At 43.4% G+C, this 13,455-nt stretch overlaps 1 protein-coding gene across 4 annotated transcripts in view; it reads left to right on the top strand.

Annotated features, from left to right (window-relative positions):
- The window catches only part of CPQ (carboxypeptidase Q), a 175,488-nt gene that overhangs the window by 46,472 nt on the left and 115,561 nt on the right, over positions 1–13,455 (top strand). For all 4 annotated transcript variants that reach the window (XM_083749808.1, XM_083749809.1, XM_083749810.1 and 1 more), the window contains one exon: positions 9,689–9,896. In XM_083749808.1, coding sequence (XP_083605934.1) covers positions 9,689–9,896 — 208 coding nt within the window. The remainder of the gene's footprint in view (positions 1–9,688; positions 9,897–13,455) is intronic.

Raw genomic sequence — 13,455 nt, 5'->3', positions numbered from 1 at the left:
TGGTTGAAAAACAAACATTGAATCTCCCTGTTAAGCAATCCACATTTTCTCCCAGGAGCAGCTTTTGGCACCAAGTTGTCAACATTTCAGAAGACTCCAAAATGATGCCCTCTTGGGCCAAGAGCAATAGAATCTTGGCAAAAATAAAACCTTAAAAAGCAAACATTGACTTAAAAATCATTAAACAGAATTTCAAATATTTAGTCTTCTATCCAAGCATTTGAATGCATGGTATTGATTTGCTTTTGCCCCCCCCCCCAAGGTAGAATGTAATTATTACAATAAAGTTGGAAATAGGATTGCGCTGCCTTCCCAATTTAATATTACTATGTCTATTCAGAAGAAACTCCTACTGAGTTCAGTGGGATCTACCTGAGAGGAATTGTGCAGCATAAGTTATATTTTGGTCACAGAAATTGATTAAAAAAGGAGGATGGATGTGTAGATGATCAGAATATTGGGCACTTAATCTAGATATTAAGGGTAATGTGCCAGCTCAGGCTTTCCCAACCTTGGGTCCCCGTATGTTGTTCCACGTCCCATCATCCATAGCTAGCAGGGGCAACAGTCACGGATGATGGGAGCTGTAGTCCAACAACATCTGGGGACCCAAGGTTGAGAAAGGCTTCATTAGCTTAAATCAGGGTAGCCAGTGTGATGCCTTCCAGATGTTTTGAACTACAGCACCAGTCTTCAGTCATGCAGATAGGGGTGCTTGTAGCAAACTGGAATCCCTTCTAATATCAACTCCCATTTGCAGTGGCGAAGCTAGCCGCTCGGGCACCCAGAGCAGCACACATACCGTGCACCTGGGGGTGGGCCGATCTGCCCAGGGGCTGTTTGGCGTGGTGGCGATCCACACAGGGGGACGATCGACATGGTGGTGATCTGCCCAGGAGGGATTTTGTCACCCCACTCTGGAATGACACTCAGGGCAGACCATCTTCACTGCCCCCCTTCCTACGCCCCTGCCCGTTTGGTAGATACAAAACCACAGGCTTGTTGGGTGCCCATGGACATCATCCAAGCCAACCCCTCCAATCCTATAGCAAAATAGTTCCCCAGTCTCTGAGCGGTGCGAGATTGCAGAGGTTCCAGACGCTCACCCAGGGTCTGTTTCCTTTTGGGAATGGGGCACAGCGGAGACTGGTGTCTTGATTATACATAGTTTATTTACATATACAGTTGTACCTTGGAAGCGCTGTCCAACATTCAGCTTCCAAAAATAGTTCGCAAACCAGAATAGTCACTTCCGAGTTTGCGGCTTTCAGGAGCCAAAACGTTTGAGAACTAAGCTGTTTGAAAACCAAGGTATGACTGTACCTACAACCTGAGCCTGCGATGGAGGGGGTCACAACATCAGCACCCCAAAAGGGCCTTGTTTCTCCCATAACTGCAGCCCTGAATTCAAACAGACGTAAAACCTAATTCTCTGCTTCTCTCGCTTTACAACTTACTACCTTTACCAGTCTGCAACTGGTTTTCTCTCCCTCACATCACACAAAACTCTGCCCTAAAAGCTCAGAGCTTTTGTCCTTCTAACCATCTAAGAGCTGGGGCAAGGATTCTGCTTCTGGAGCAGAGCTCCCTTCGCTCTGTTCTCATACTGACCCATCACCTTTCCTTTGTTTCCCTTAATGGCGTATGGCCCAGGTGATCACCTCATGAATCTAGCCTGGCTTATAGTCTAACACTCGCTAGGATTCTAAGGATTAGAACTTTGGCACCCACAAACTCATAGCAGTGTGCTCTCCTAGCAGAAACACCCAAACCACAATAATAGCCAGGGGAGAAATAACTAACATGGTAACATTGACAACCACTCTCATAAAACGCCCAATAAATCCATTACTCACCATTCTCACAGTTGTTCCCAATGGTGCAGCTCCATTAGTCATGATGGAAAGGCACCAGTCAACATATGGGAGGAGTGGGAATGCCATGATGACGTCATGTAATTTGTTCTGTACTCCGGCTGTGTACACACTGTACACTTTTAAGCACATGACCTCTCCCAAAGAACCCTGAGAAGAAGGAGGAGGAGGAGGAGGAGGAGGAGGAGAAGAAGAAGAAGAAGAAGAAGAAGAAGAAGAAGAAAGGAGTAGGAGTAGGAGTTGGAGTTTGGATTTGATATCCCGCTTTATCACTACCCGAAGGAGTCTCAAAGCGGCTAACATTCTCCTTTCCCTTCCTCCCCCTCAACAAACACTCTGTGAGGTGAGTGGGGCTGAGAGACTTCAAAGAAGTGTGACTAGCCCAAGGTCACCCAGCAGCTGCATGTGGAGGAGCATGTGGAGGAGCGGAGACGCAAACCCGGTTCACCAGATTACTAGTCTACCGCTCTTAACCACTGCACCACACTGGAGAGATGTAGTTTGTTAAGGTCTTGGGAATTGTAGTTCTGTGAGGGGTAAGCTACAGTTCCCTGAATTCTTTGGGGGGAAGGTCATGTGGTATAATAATAATAATAATAATAATAATAATAATAATAATAATAATTTATTATTTGTACCCTGCCCATCTGGTTGGGTTTCCCCAGCCACTCTGGGCGGCTTCCAACAAAGATAAAAGATACACTGAAATGTCACATATTAAAAACTTCCCTGAACAGGGCTGCCTTCAGATGTCTTCTGAATGTCAGGTAGATGTTTATCGCTTTGACATCTGATGGGAGGGCGTTCCACAGGGCGGGCGCCACTACCGAGAAGGCCCTCTGCCTGGTTCCCTGTAACTTGGCCTCTCGCAGTGAGGGAACCGCCAGAAGGCCCTCGGAGCTGGACCTCAGTGTCCGGGCAGAACGATGGGGGAGGAGACGCATGGTGTGTACGCAAACAAGGCATAGGCCCGCTTCCAGGGAGACCACAGCACTTTCTCCAGCACAGCCAGTGTCATATTTCAGGGTTTTGGAAGAGCGATACCACAAGGATCCCTCGGGCAGGGATTCAGATTCCATGACAGCTCAAATACAGGTCACAGAACAACCCTTTTGCATGAGAAGCAGGTTCAAAGGGAAGGGAAGGGACAGGTGTCATTACAGTCTCAACAACGAAGCTGCAGTAGAGCCCAGCAGCTGAGAGGAAGCCTTCAGATAGAACCTATAGGCAACAAGCCTCTTTGAGAGCAGGAATCCTACACAGGCAATGTTGCAAGCAGTATTCCTGTGTGTACAGAGCATGCTATTTGTGAGGGAGAGAGGATAGAGCCAATAGGAAGAATGGAACTCAATGGGAAACTCAATGGGAAAGAGCACTGCAATCAGAAATGGGGAGAGCGGGAGAGGAGATTGAGACAGTCCATACCAGGGAGAAGGGAATGCAACATCCACAAGGCAAATGTGATTTTGGGGGACCTGGTGGGCAAGGACAATTGGGCTTCCAAGTAAACCTGCATGGGATTCGACCACACATCCTGTTTCTTGCATCACGTTCAGAAACCACCTGACTCCTGTGTTCCACACCTATGGCTGCCATCCTGTTGTGTCTTAATGAGAACTATATGCAATGAATTCCTGGTCGGACCTGTGAAATGCAAGACCCTGGAAGCAGTTTGCATTCAAAGGTTCTATTGGGAGCCAATTGTGTGTGTGTGTGTGTGTGTGTGTGTGTGTGTGTGTGTATGGCAGTGCCTGGAAGTCATTTCCACATAAATGCATCCTAGGAGAGAGTCGTGGGAATAATCTTGTGTCTGAAGAACATAGTGTGAAAAATGAGTTCTCTGTGCTGTATATTCTGATGCTGGTTAGCTCAAGCTTCCCTGAAATGTACAATTTGAAACCTAATCATGAATGCAGATTTGTTTAGATTTGTAATAATTAATGAAGAGGTAAATAAACCAGAATTTAGCAAGCCCAGAACGAGACATCAATGCTGTCACTTTCTTCAGTAACTGCCATCTGTTATAGTGTACCATTTGTCATCCAAGCTGTTGTTCCACTGAATCATAGCTTTCCCAGGGCATTTAAATTTAACCAAGAGTTTGCTGTGTAGCTGACACCTGTTGGAAAGAGGGGGGAAAAGTATAAGCCTCAAAATAAAGCAAAAGAGAATATCAATTCATCCTCCAGCCCTTTTCCTTGAATGCCTGCTGCTCCCGGTATTAACACAAGCTGTTTACAATGCAAGAGGAATTTTAAGGCCCACAGGAAGGGATATGCAGACAAATGTTGAAAATGTCAGCTGAGTAGGTTTGTTCAGAAGTCGGTGGCAAAACAATGACTCCAATGTAGCCGACTCTCTCAAATAATATTAGCTCAACATTAGATGGTCTCTTGGGTTCTATAAATCCCCCATCTATTGGGAATATATTTGCTGCTGCTTTTCTATAAGATGGGTGCAAACCTTTTGTGAAATCTGGAAGCAAGTAAACCCTACTAAATTGGGAAGCACAAAGCAAACGGCGAAATCTCAAACACATTAATCATCCCATGCCTTAATCCATCCTTGGGTGATTATTGAACGTTTTGGGTATGTGTGATGTGATATAGCCATATATAAAGTGTACAGGACACTACAGCTGAAATTTAGTCCATTTCAAATAGCAAACAAATGACTCTTCATGGTAGTACACCTGTCCCTAAGTCCCTGCCAACTGTTGCCATTTTTATGATTAATCTGTTTTGTTTTGCTGGGTTTCTATCTTGTTTTGTTCACATGGCAACAGTGGAAATCAGACAGTAGGGAAGTCATAAGGCTAATCATACCCAAGCACCACACAGTACATGCAACCTTAGCTACAATGTCCTTAGTCATCTTTTATAACAAAACAGAAGCCAAAGCCATTTTCTAATTAATGTACGTTTGTTGTCGTTTAGCTTCAAACATTTGCAGATTAAATATTTAGCTTGATCTTCAAAGGCCTCTTCAGGCAAAGGGTCTGAGGAATGAAGGAGAATCATGTTCTGAGTATGTGTAGCATGTCTTTGAGTTGCCAGCTAGTTCAAGGTTTCGGGTCCTTGTTTCTGTTAATTGAGCTTCTTAAAAATCTGTGACTTTTAGATGCTTTGTTAAATTAACAAGCGCTGCAGTGCAATTTAATATGGCTCCATGTGCAAATCCCACCTTTGCTAGCTCTTAGACAAGGACAGCATGGCAGACTGTGGAAGTGATGGGAGTGAATTGTGTCATTGAACACAAAGAAAAGGCCCATTCAACACATGCTGTTTGGCTGTTCCACAATATATTTCCAGCCTCCTAAAAGTACCAAATTGGGAGTCCAAGAAGATCCTATGTGGATCTGCAACTATTTGTAGACAGCATCGTGTTAGTCAAAACACATTGGTTGCAATGGCAGGTGGGATTGATGAAGTCTTTTTCCCCAGATGCCCCTTCTTTCCACCCACTTTTTACTCATTTCTTATTTTTGCCAAGTTAAATGTGTGTAAGTTGTGGTCTTATGGTACTTACTCCACATCTTAACCTTTAATACAGATTTCTTCAACCTTAGGTCCCCAGATCAAAAAGGCCAAGTTGCTTCCTTTTCTGAATAAATATTATTGTTACAGAACACGTTTCCCTTAGTACACCCCTTTGCTGTTAAATAATTTTTGTCTACTTCTACAGAGAAAGTAGAGGAAATGATTTATTGCTAAGTTGATATCTGATGCATTTGAAACATGCAAGTTCTTTCTTGGGGCAAAAAGAAAACAGCCTTCCAGTTTGATTTGTTCTCTTCCAAATTGCTCCAAAGTAGATAGGGCTTATTTGATAATAGAGCCTATATGAAAACAGCTTTCTCTTCCGATCAGCTGTTCATAGAGAAGCTATGTTACCTCCAAGCTTTGCTAAGGATTGAACTATGATTGCTTCCTGCAGCATTAAAATTCTGTGAAAGGCTATCCTGCATTATATAATCATGTAATTTTGCTCACTTTATCCAGGCGAGCTTTATATCCTGTTTCCAACTGGTATCATTGATTGACTCCAGACATGTCTTTCCAGACATGTCTTTCATTTGTTGAAGCATCACAATCTGAGTCAGGTTTTTGCAAGAAGACAGTCTAAGATCAGTATCCTGAGCGTCATTAAATTTTCCTATATATATTGCAGTGGCTGCAAAATAAATGAAAAAGACAGAGCTAGATAGACAACATTGCTGTAAATTGTTTTGGTGCCTCTGAAGTTTAATCTGAAGTTGAGCTAGTTGATGGCACTTCTGATTTTTCTTATTTCATATTGCTGATGGTTATTATTACTATGTTTGTGTATAGGTATATTTTAATGTAATTGTTGTGTCCTTTGGCTAGCACAATAAACTTATTGAACGGGGCATGCGGGAGGAATCTTTTAAAAAAGAAAGATAATACCGAACTCCATATACTTGCTAAACTTGTTCTCTGAGCATAGCTTTTAAAAATCTGGATCTGTACCTTGACAATAGCAAAGGAGATTTTGAGAGGCTCTTGGAAGTGATTGTAGGATTGAGGGCTCATCCTCAAGGACCACCTCTTTCCATATGAACCTATCTGGACCCTGATATCATCTTCTAAGGCCTTTCTTCGTGTGCCTCCTCCATGAGAGGTCCAGAGGGTGGTAACACGAGAACTGCCTTTTGTAGAATGCCCTCTCCAGGGAAGGTCTCCTGGCACATTCATTATATACACCTTTAGGTGCCAGGCAAGAACACCCCTCTTGAACCAGGCCTTTGGTTGATTGACACCCAATGCCCTTTTAAAATGTGTTGGAGGGGTGCTATTGGGTTGTTTTTGTTTTTATTTTGTATTATGTGTATTGTGTTTTTATGTTGTGATTTTATGTTGTAACTTCCCTGAGACCTGTGGGAATAGGGCAGTATACAAATTTATTAAATAATAATTTAAAAAATGCACACTTACCTTTTGCCTCACACTTTCTAGGCACAGATCTGCATTTTCCCAGTCTGTGTCAAAACACATTCCTCCTTCCCCATTGATTTCCCCCAGAAAACCTTTATCAGAAAACCTTTATCACTGAATCAGAGCAAACGGCAATTTGGATTTGCCATTTTCTCAGATCTGGTAAAGATCTGGTTTTCATGGGGAAAGTGCAGGGGCAAAGAACACACCCAGTACTCAGACACAGACCTGGAAAGTCCCAACCTGTGCCTAGAAATGTGGAGCCTAGATAAGTGTGGATGAGCCCTGACTTCCCCTTCCCCCCAGAAGATAGTGTTGGCCCAGGTAGGATGAGTTAAGTAAACTCCTTTCATAGATTTAGACTGTAACCCATTGAACAACATTCTGATTTGACTTAATACTTGTATGCCGCTTTCCCAACAATCAAAGCAGCTCACAAGAATAAAAGAATCAACAAATAATAACAATGCTCCCTGGTTTTGTAAAATAAAGAAATATTCGAGGGAGGTACAACGAACACAATAAAGGAATCAAAGCAACAGAGCACAGGAAAAGCATATTGAGTTGCCTTCTACTATGCAAGGCCATCAAGCGTAGTATTGTCTACACTGACTGGCAGCAGCTCCCCAGGGTTTCAGGCCGGTTCTCTCCCAGAACTAGCTGGAGATTCTGGGGGTTGCACCTGGGACCTTCAGCATGTAAGGCAGATGTCCCACTACTGAGATGCATCCCTTGCCCATATATTAAGCAACACAGAACAATAGACTTACAGTACAAGCCTATTCTTGTTGACTCATCATATGCAAGTCCCTGCTTGCTGGGTGGCTGGCAGGTAGAGGGAAGCGGGGGCAGGAGGAGGTGATTTGGTATTTAAAACACCTGTACCCTCCCTCAGTTTCTAAATCCGGAATAAAAGAATAAATGAGCAAGCAAGAACAGAAAGGAATGGGGAAAAATCCGGGCTGCCATCGCATTCCAGACTACAGACCAATGTTTTATCTAGATGTTGTTCAGTTTCCGTGGTTGGCCAGTGATAAAAGGCACAGCTGGGTAGCTATACCAACCTGTTCTGGCTTTGTTTTAAGTTGTAGTGTTACATTAACTATATCATGCTGAAAACATACTGCTTATCTCTTAATTATCACCCCCAAGATTTAAGTTTTGTTTTGTTCCGTGAACTATTTGATAAGCAGGCGGTAAGCAAATGATGAAATGGCACCTTTTATCGGTCCCTGCAGAATATGCTATTTGTTGGAATGAGGAAGTAGATAGCCTTGCTGAATTTCAGGTCACAAAGGGCTATGTTAGCTGGGAGCAGAGATATCACAGAGCACAGGTAGGAGTTGTAGATCCCTGGTACCTCTGTTTACGTAGTTCCCCTGGCCTCCCTTTGCCAAGCATGGCTATTGCTAGTCTTCATCATGTTACCACGTTTGGAGACTGGGTCCCAGTCAGTTATTTCTCATAACACCCAAGCTTCTTGCCAAGCCCACACATTTCTCTGTGGTTTTTTTTCTTCTGGCGGTAATTTTGCACATGCTTACCAAGGAATATGGCCGCATTCACATTTCACCACTTTAAACAGTCATGGCTTCCCCCAAAGAATTCTGGGGGCTGTAGTTTGTTAAGGGTGCTCTCAAAGCTACAGCTGCCAAAGTTCCCTGTGAAGAATAATTTATGGTTAATTTATGGCTCTGGGTTCTGTAGTTCTGTGAGGGAAATAGAGGTCTCCTAACAGTTATCGGCACCTTTAACAAACTACAGCTCCCAGAATTCTTTAGGGGAACCAACGACTCTTTAAAGTGGTACCATAGTGCTTTAAATGTGTTCTGTACTGAAGTTCTCATCCTGGGCCAGCAGGGGGACACTGTAGATAGTTTTCACTCAGGTCCACATATGCAAATAAGGAATTGAAAGTGATGTTCAGTGATTGGATAGTTACAGAAAGTTGTTACTATTGCATTGTAGTTGAGCTCTATATAAGCTGGTTGGCTGAACCCTTCAGCTCAGTTCTGTTCTGGCCTGTGAATAAACAAGAGCTGTCTGAAGAATTGCTGTGTCGTCTGATATGTTCACCCACAACTTAACAAAATGTATGGTGTGAATGTGACTCAAGCCCTTTTGAACTCAGTGGGGCTTACCTTCTGAGTAGACAAGTGTAGGATCGCACTGTTAGGGTCTGTGAATTGTTAGTGTCCAGACAGGGGCTGTTCCTTCCATTAGGCAAAATGAGGCAGCTGCCTCAGGCAGCAGCAAGGTGTACATGGGCCCCATGCCCCGGCCTACACTCCCTTAAGCTGCCACAGGTATATTGGAGGGTGATGCCTTGTCACGAGTGTTGAAGTATTTTATTTTATTTATTTTTTGAATTTATATACTGCCCTATATTCAGAGGTCTCAAGGTGGGTCACAGAATAAAAGCAAAACATAAAAGAACAAAATACACAATAAAAACAAAACTGAATACCCACCCCCAAAACCTCACATTTTAAAAGGGCATAAGATTCAACAGCCAGTCCAGTCAGCCCTTGAGCCTGGAATGGAGAGAGGGCACCATCTTGTGCTTTACCTCAGGGGTGCCCATAAGTATATAAATGTATTAAGAACAGCTAGTTTTCAGCATATATATAATGAAAATCTTCTTCAAATAACACCCCTGTCTTTAAGCATTGGGCCATGTTGTCCTAGTAGCTGAAGGGATGTTTTTCTCAGGAGCTGTTAAAAATAACAAGGCTGATAGCGATCTCGAAAAATCCATCAGGATGGGTGGGCAGAGCTGGACAGATTTCGGAGCACTATTGTTTGGATAGTGTCATTATGTACTGTATAACATGTTTAATTTTTGTACTTTCCATATAGCCCACACACTGGGATGCAAGAATACCAGTCTGATGTACCCAAGATTCCCACTGCCTGCATTTCAGTGGAAGATGCTGAAATGATGAGCCGGATGTCTTCCCGAGGCACCAAGATTGTTGTGACCCTGAAGATGGGAGCCAAAACCTACCCCGATGCTGATTCCTTTAACACGGTTGCAGAGATCGTTGGGAGCACGTACCCCGAGCAGGTGGGTGACACTTTGTTGGGGAACAAATGAAGCACGCCACTGAGATGATCCTATCTCATGCTTTCAAATTCACCGTAAACACATTGAGATCCGGTGTCAACATTTAAAGCGGGGATTGCCAACCTTTTTGAGCCAGTGGGCATGTTAAAAAATTTGGGGAAGCCCTGTGGGAGCCAGTCACAAAATGGCTGTTGTAGGGGCAAGCTGTAACCAAAATGGCTGTGGTGGGGGCATGGTATAAAAGAGATGACAACAAGATGGTGCAGGTGCCATCATTAGCAGCTCTGTCATTGGGTGAAAATGTGCCTACAACTACCAGCACCAGGCTCACTCACAGAGACAAACTCTTACTACATCTCCACATTTCTATATTTCTTATAGACAAGGCCAGTCGTACCATTAGGCAAAAAGTGGTGACAAAGCATTGGAGGGCAGAGTTGTGTGTCCCACTGTCTTCCTCGGGGGCAGAGAAGGATGCTGTCCTATCACTAGTGCTGAAGGAAGACTTTTATATGTGAAATTCAGGCTACCATCTTGTCCTTCACCTCAGATAGCAAAATGCCCACAGAATAATTCTTTCTCAAAGTGATGTGGCAATTCCTTACTCTCATTTTCAGCAGAGTTTCTGTTAACAAAAGTAAAGGTTTCACCCCCCCCCAATTATTATTTTTTAAAAATATGGCTGAAGTATGAATTCTCCCTTTTAAAAGAAAACAATGCTTTTAAAATGGAGAATTTTAATAAGATAACTTCATTACTTGTAGCTGCTAACTGCGTTGTAACTCCTTTACCATAAGATCAGAGCTAATAGGTTTTCCAAATGTGCGTTTAATATCCAATGAAGATATATATTACAATGCATGACATTACATCATCTAATAAATATAGACCTGCTTTATTCCCTCAATACCCACCTGGCTCTCAGATCTGCTGAGGCTGGTGTTTCAGGGACCCCTGTTCCCTATCCAAGATGGATGGTTTAAGAGCTGTTAATAGATATGCCACCCACTTCGGATTTCTTGCCAAAGATTTAGAAGGCCAAATCTGCTATTATTGTGCTTCTGAATTTCAGGTTAGATTACTTGTCTCGTAAAAAAAGAAACAGCTGCTTTCTTTTTTCCCCCTTCAGGTTTGCAGGCTGTAGCACAAAGTGAGTCGCAGTGGCCGAATCTGGCATTGCTTTCTGTTGCAACCCTGCCTCTGATAAAGTGTGAGAGTAGCACAGGGCTTAGTCTCAGCATGGGCTTCACTCTGCCGCTTGTTTTCAATGTCAGAGCTCAGCCATGTACCTTAGGAGACACCCTGAGCATGTATACAGTTTCAGTTTCCTCATTTTGAATAACTGGAGCCAGCCTTCATACAACTGGGATTAGGGAGTGGTGTTTCTGAAGAGGCGGCTTCCGGACAAGTTTTGTTTTTCACAGATGACACTGAGATAGAAATTGGAAAGTAAATCCTAAAGAGGAATGAATGCTAAAGAAGTTCCTCTCTCCTTTTCTTTTATATACGCTCAGCGACAGTGTCAAAACCCTAGCCACACAACTGTTCCTTAACCCTTACCTGGTAAGCTGGACCTCTGTTTCTTTGCTTTACAACTGCGGCTATTTGCAGGCCCTAGGAGCGGAACCAGGAAGGCTATGATTTCAGACACTGTGAAGTGAGCATTGTTCCAAAAAGCAGCGTGCTGGTTCCCAACATGTAGCTAAAAAACCCCCCATCCAGCATAAGATGAGAGGTAGCTATACAGTGGTACCTCGGGTTCCGGAGGTCCGTTCTTAACCTGAAACTGTTCTTAACCTGAAGCACCACTTTAGCTAATGGGGCCTCCTGCTGCTGCCGCGCTTCTGGAGCACAATTTCTGTTCTCATCCTGAAGCAAAGTTCTTAACCTGAGGTACTATTTCTGGGTTAGTGAAGTCTGTAACCTGAAGCGTATGTAACCCGAGGTACCACTGTACAGTAATTGAAGGCATTAATTACTCCGTGCATTAGCTCCTCCTTGACTGAGCTGATGGAGATGGTCTTGGATATGGTGACACGAAGGAGGTTCACACGATCCTTCTCACACTCTGAAAGCATGCATGAGGGCATTGTCCTGGGCAGCCCCACCCAGCCCATCAACATGTGCACAGGCCATGTGTTTGACAGCTATGCAAATGAGTTAGTTGTACTGTACATACCAACACACATTTGTAGCATAATCTTGCTTGTGTGAAGGAGATCTACCGCATGTGCACACATTTCACAGCCACTGAATGTGGATCTGGCAGGGTGTGTGGCCACCACATACGTTGGTGACAATGGACAGAGATACCTGGCTTTCATTTATTTTTATTTATTAGATCCTACTCACTTGTAGTTTCAGTGTATGCAAGTGCTTGTTTTAAACCTCATAAGGTCTCCCAGGCTTTGTGTTCTTTCGACACTTGTTTGTGGATGGGTTTGATGTTGCATCAAGTTTGGTTTTTATTGTAATCTATGTTGAAAACTTGCAATAAAAATTCATATATATATATATATATATATATATATATATATATATATATAGTTGTTGCATCAAGCCCATATTCCTCCACGCTGCCAGTGTCTTTTCCCATCACTTTCCTTATTGCAAAAATTACAGTGTGCATGAAAAATGGGTATGTGGCAAAAGAGCACAATTTAATTGCACAACCTGCATTTACCAGCGTGCAATTGAATCCTACTCCAAAATAGCAACAGTCTGGAACAGCCTTTCTCAACCTTGGGTCCCCAGATGTTGTTGGACTACAGCCCCCATCATTCCTAGCTAGTATGGCCAGTGGTCAGCGATGATGGGATTTGTAGTTCGATAACCTCTGGGGACTCAAGGTTGAGAGAGGCTTGTCTGGAAGGACCCAGTGATGAAGAAAGGGGAAATGAGCAGCAGGGTGGTTTGCAAAGATCTTGCGCAGGGAGTCTCTGCAGTCTGGCTTGAAAGCCAGAACAGCTCAGGACCATCCCAGGCTGTGTGCAAGATTGTTCCCTTCACACTCCTGCTGCAAGATTGCCCCCTTCCAATACAAAGGCAACCCAGAGCACTAAATATGCAAAAATAAAAATGCAAGATGAGGTGGAAAGAGGAACACAACTAGCCAGGGGTTAGATGAATAGTGTACTCATGCGCTGCACCAGTTTATGGGCTCAGACAGAAGACTTTCCAGCAGTCCTCTTGGGGAGAGGAGGAGGTCAGGGGTTGTATTTTCTGAAGCCCCCCTTCCCCAGTAGAGGGTTTATGACAGTCTTTTAAATTCCCCTTCAAAGTTAAATTGCACACACATTTTCAACTATGTATATAATTTGGAAATGATAAATAGCTTTTTAGCAGTATTTCTGCCACTGCTCAGATGACATCATTCCCTTTATAAACTTATATAACCCCCAAAAAAGGCACTCTTCCATGTGATTAGCTCAGCAGAAAAAGCCTTGTCCCATTTACTGCCAACCTTTCTACCACCACATGTATGTTTTGGATTGCTAAAAGACTGGGTAATGTTGTAAACGGTCACGAAAACACAGTAAAAGTGGAAAGAATGTTGAAA

This window comes from Podarcis gaigeae (assembly GCF_964106915.1).
Source record: "Podarcis gaigeae genome assembly, chromosome: 7".
Classification (NCBI taxonomy): Eukaryota; Metazoa; Chordata; class Lepidosauria; order Squamata; family Lacertidae; genus Podarcis; species Podarcis gaigeae.
This window is presented reverse-complemented; position numbering and strand designations above follow the sequence as displayed.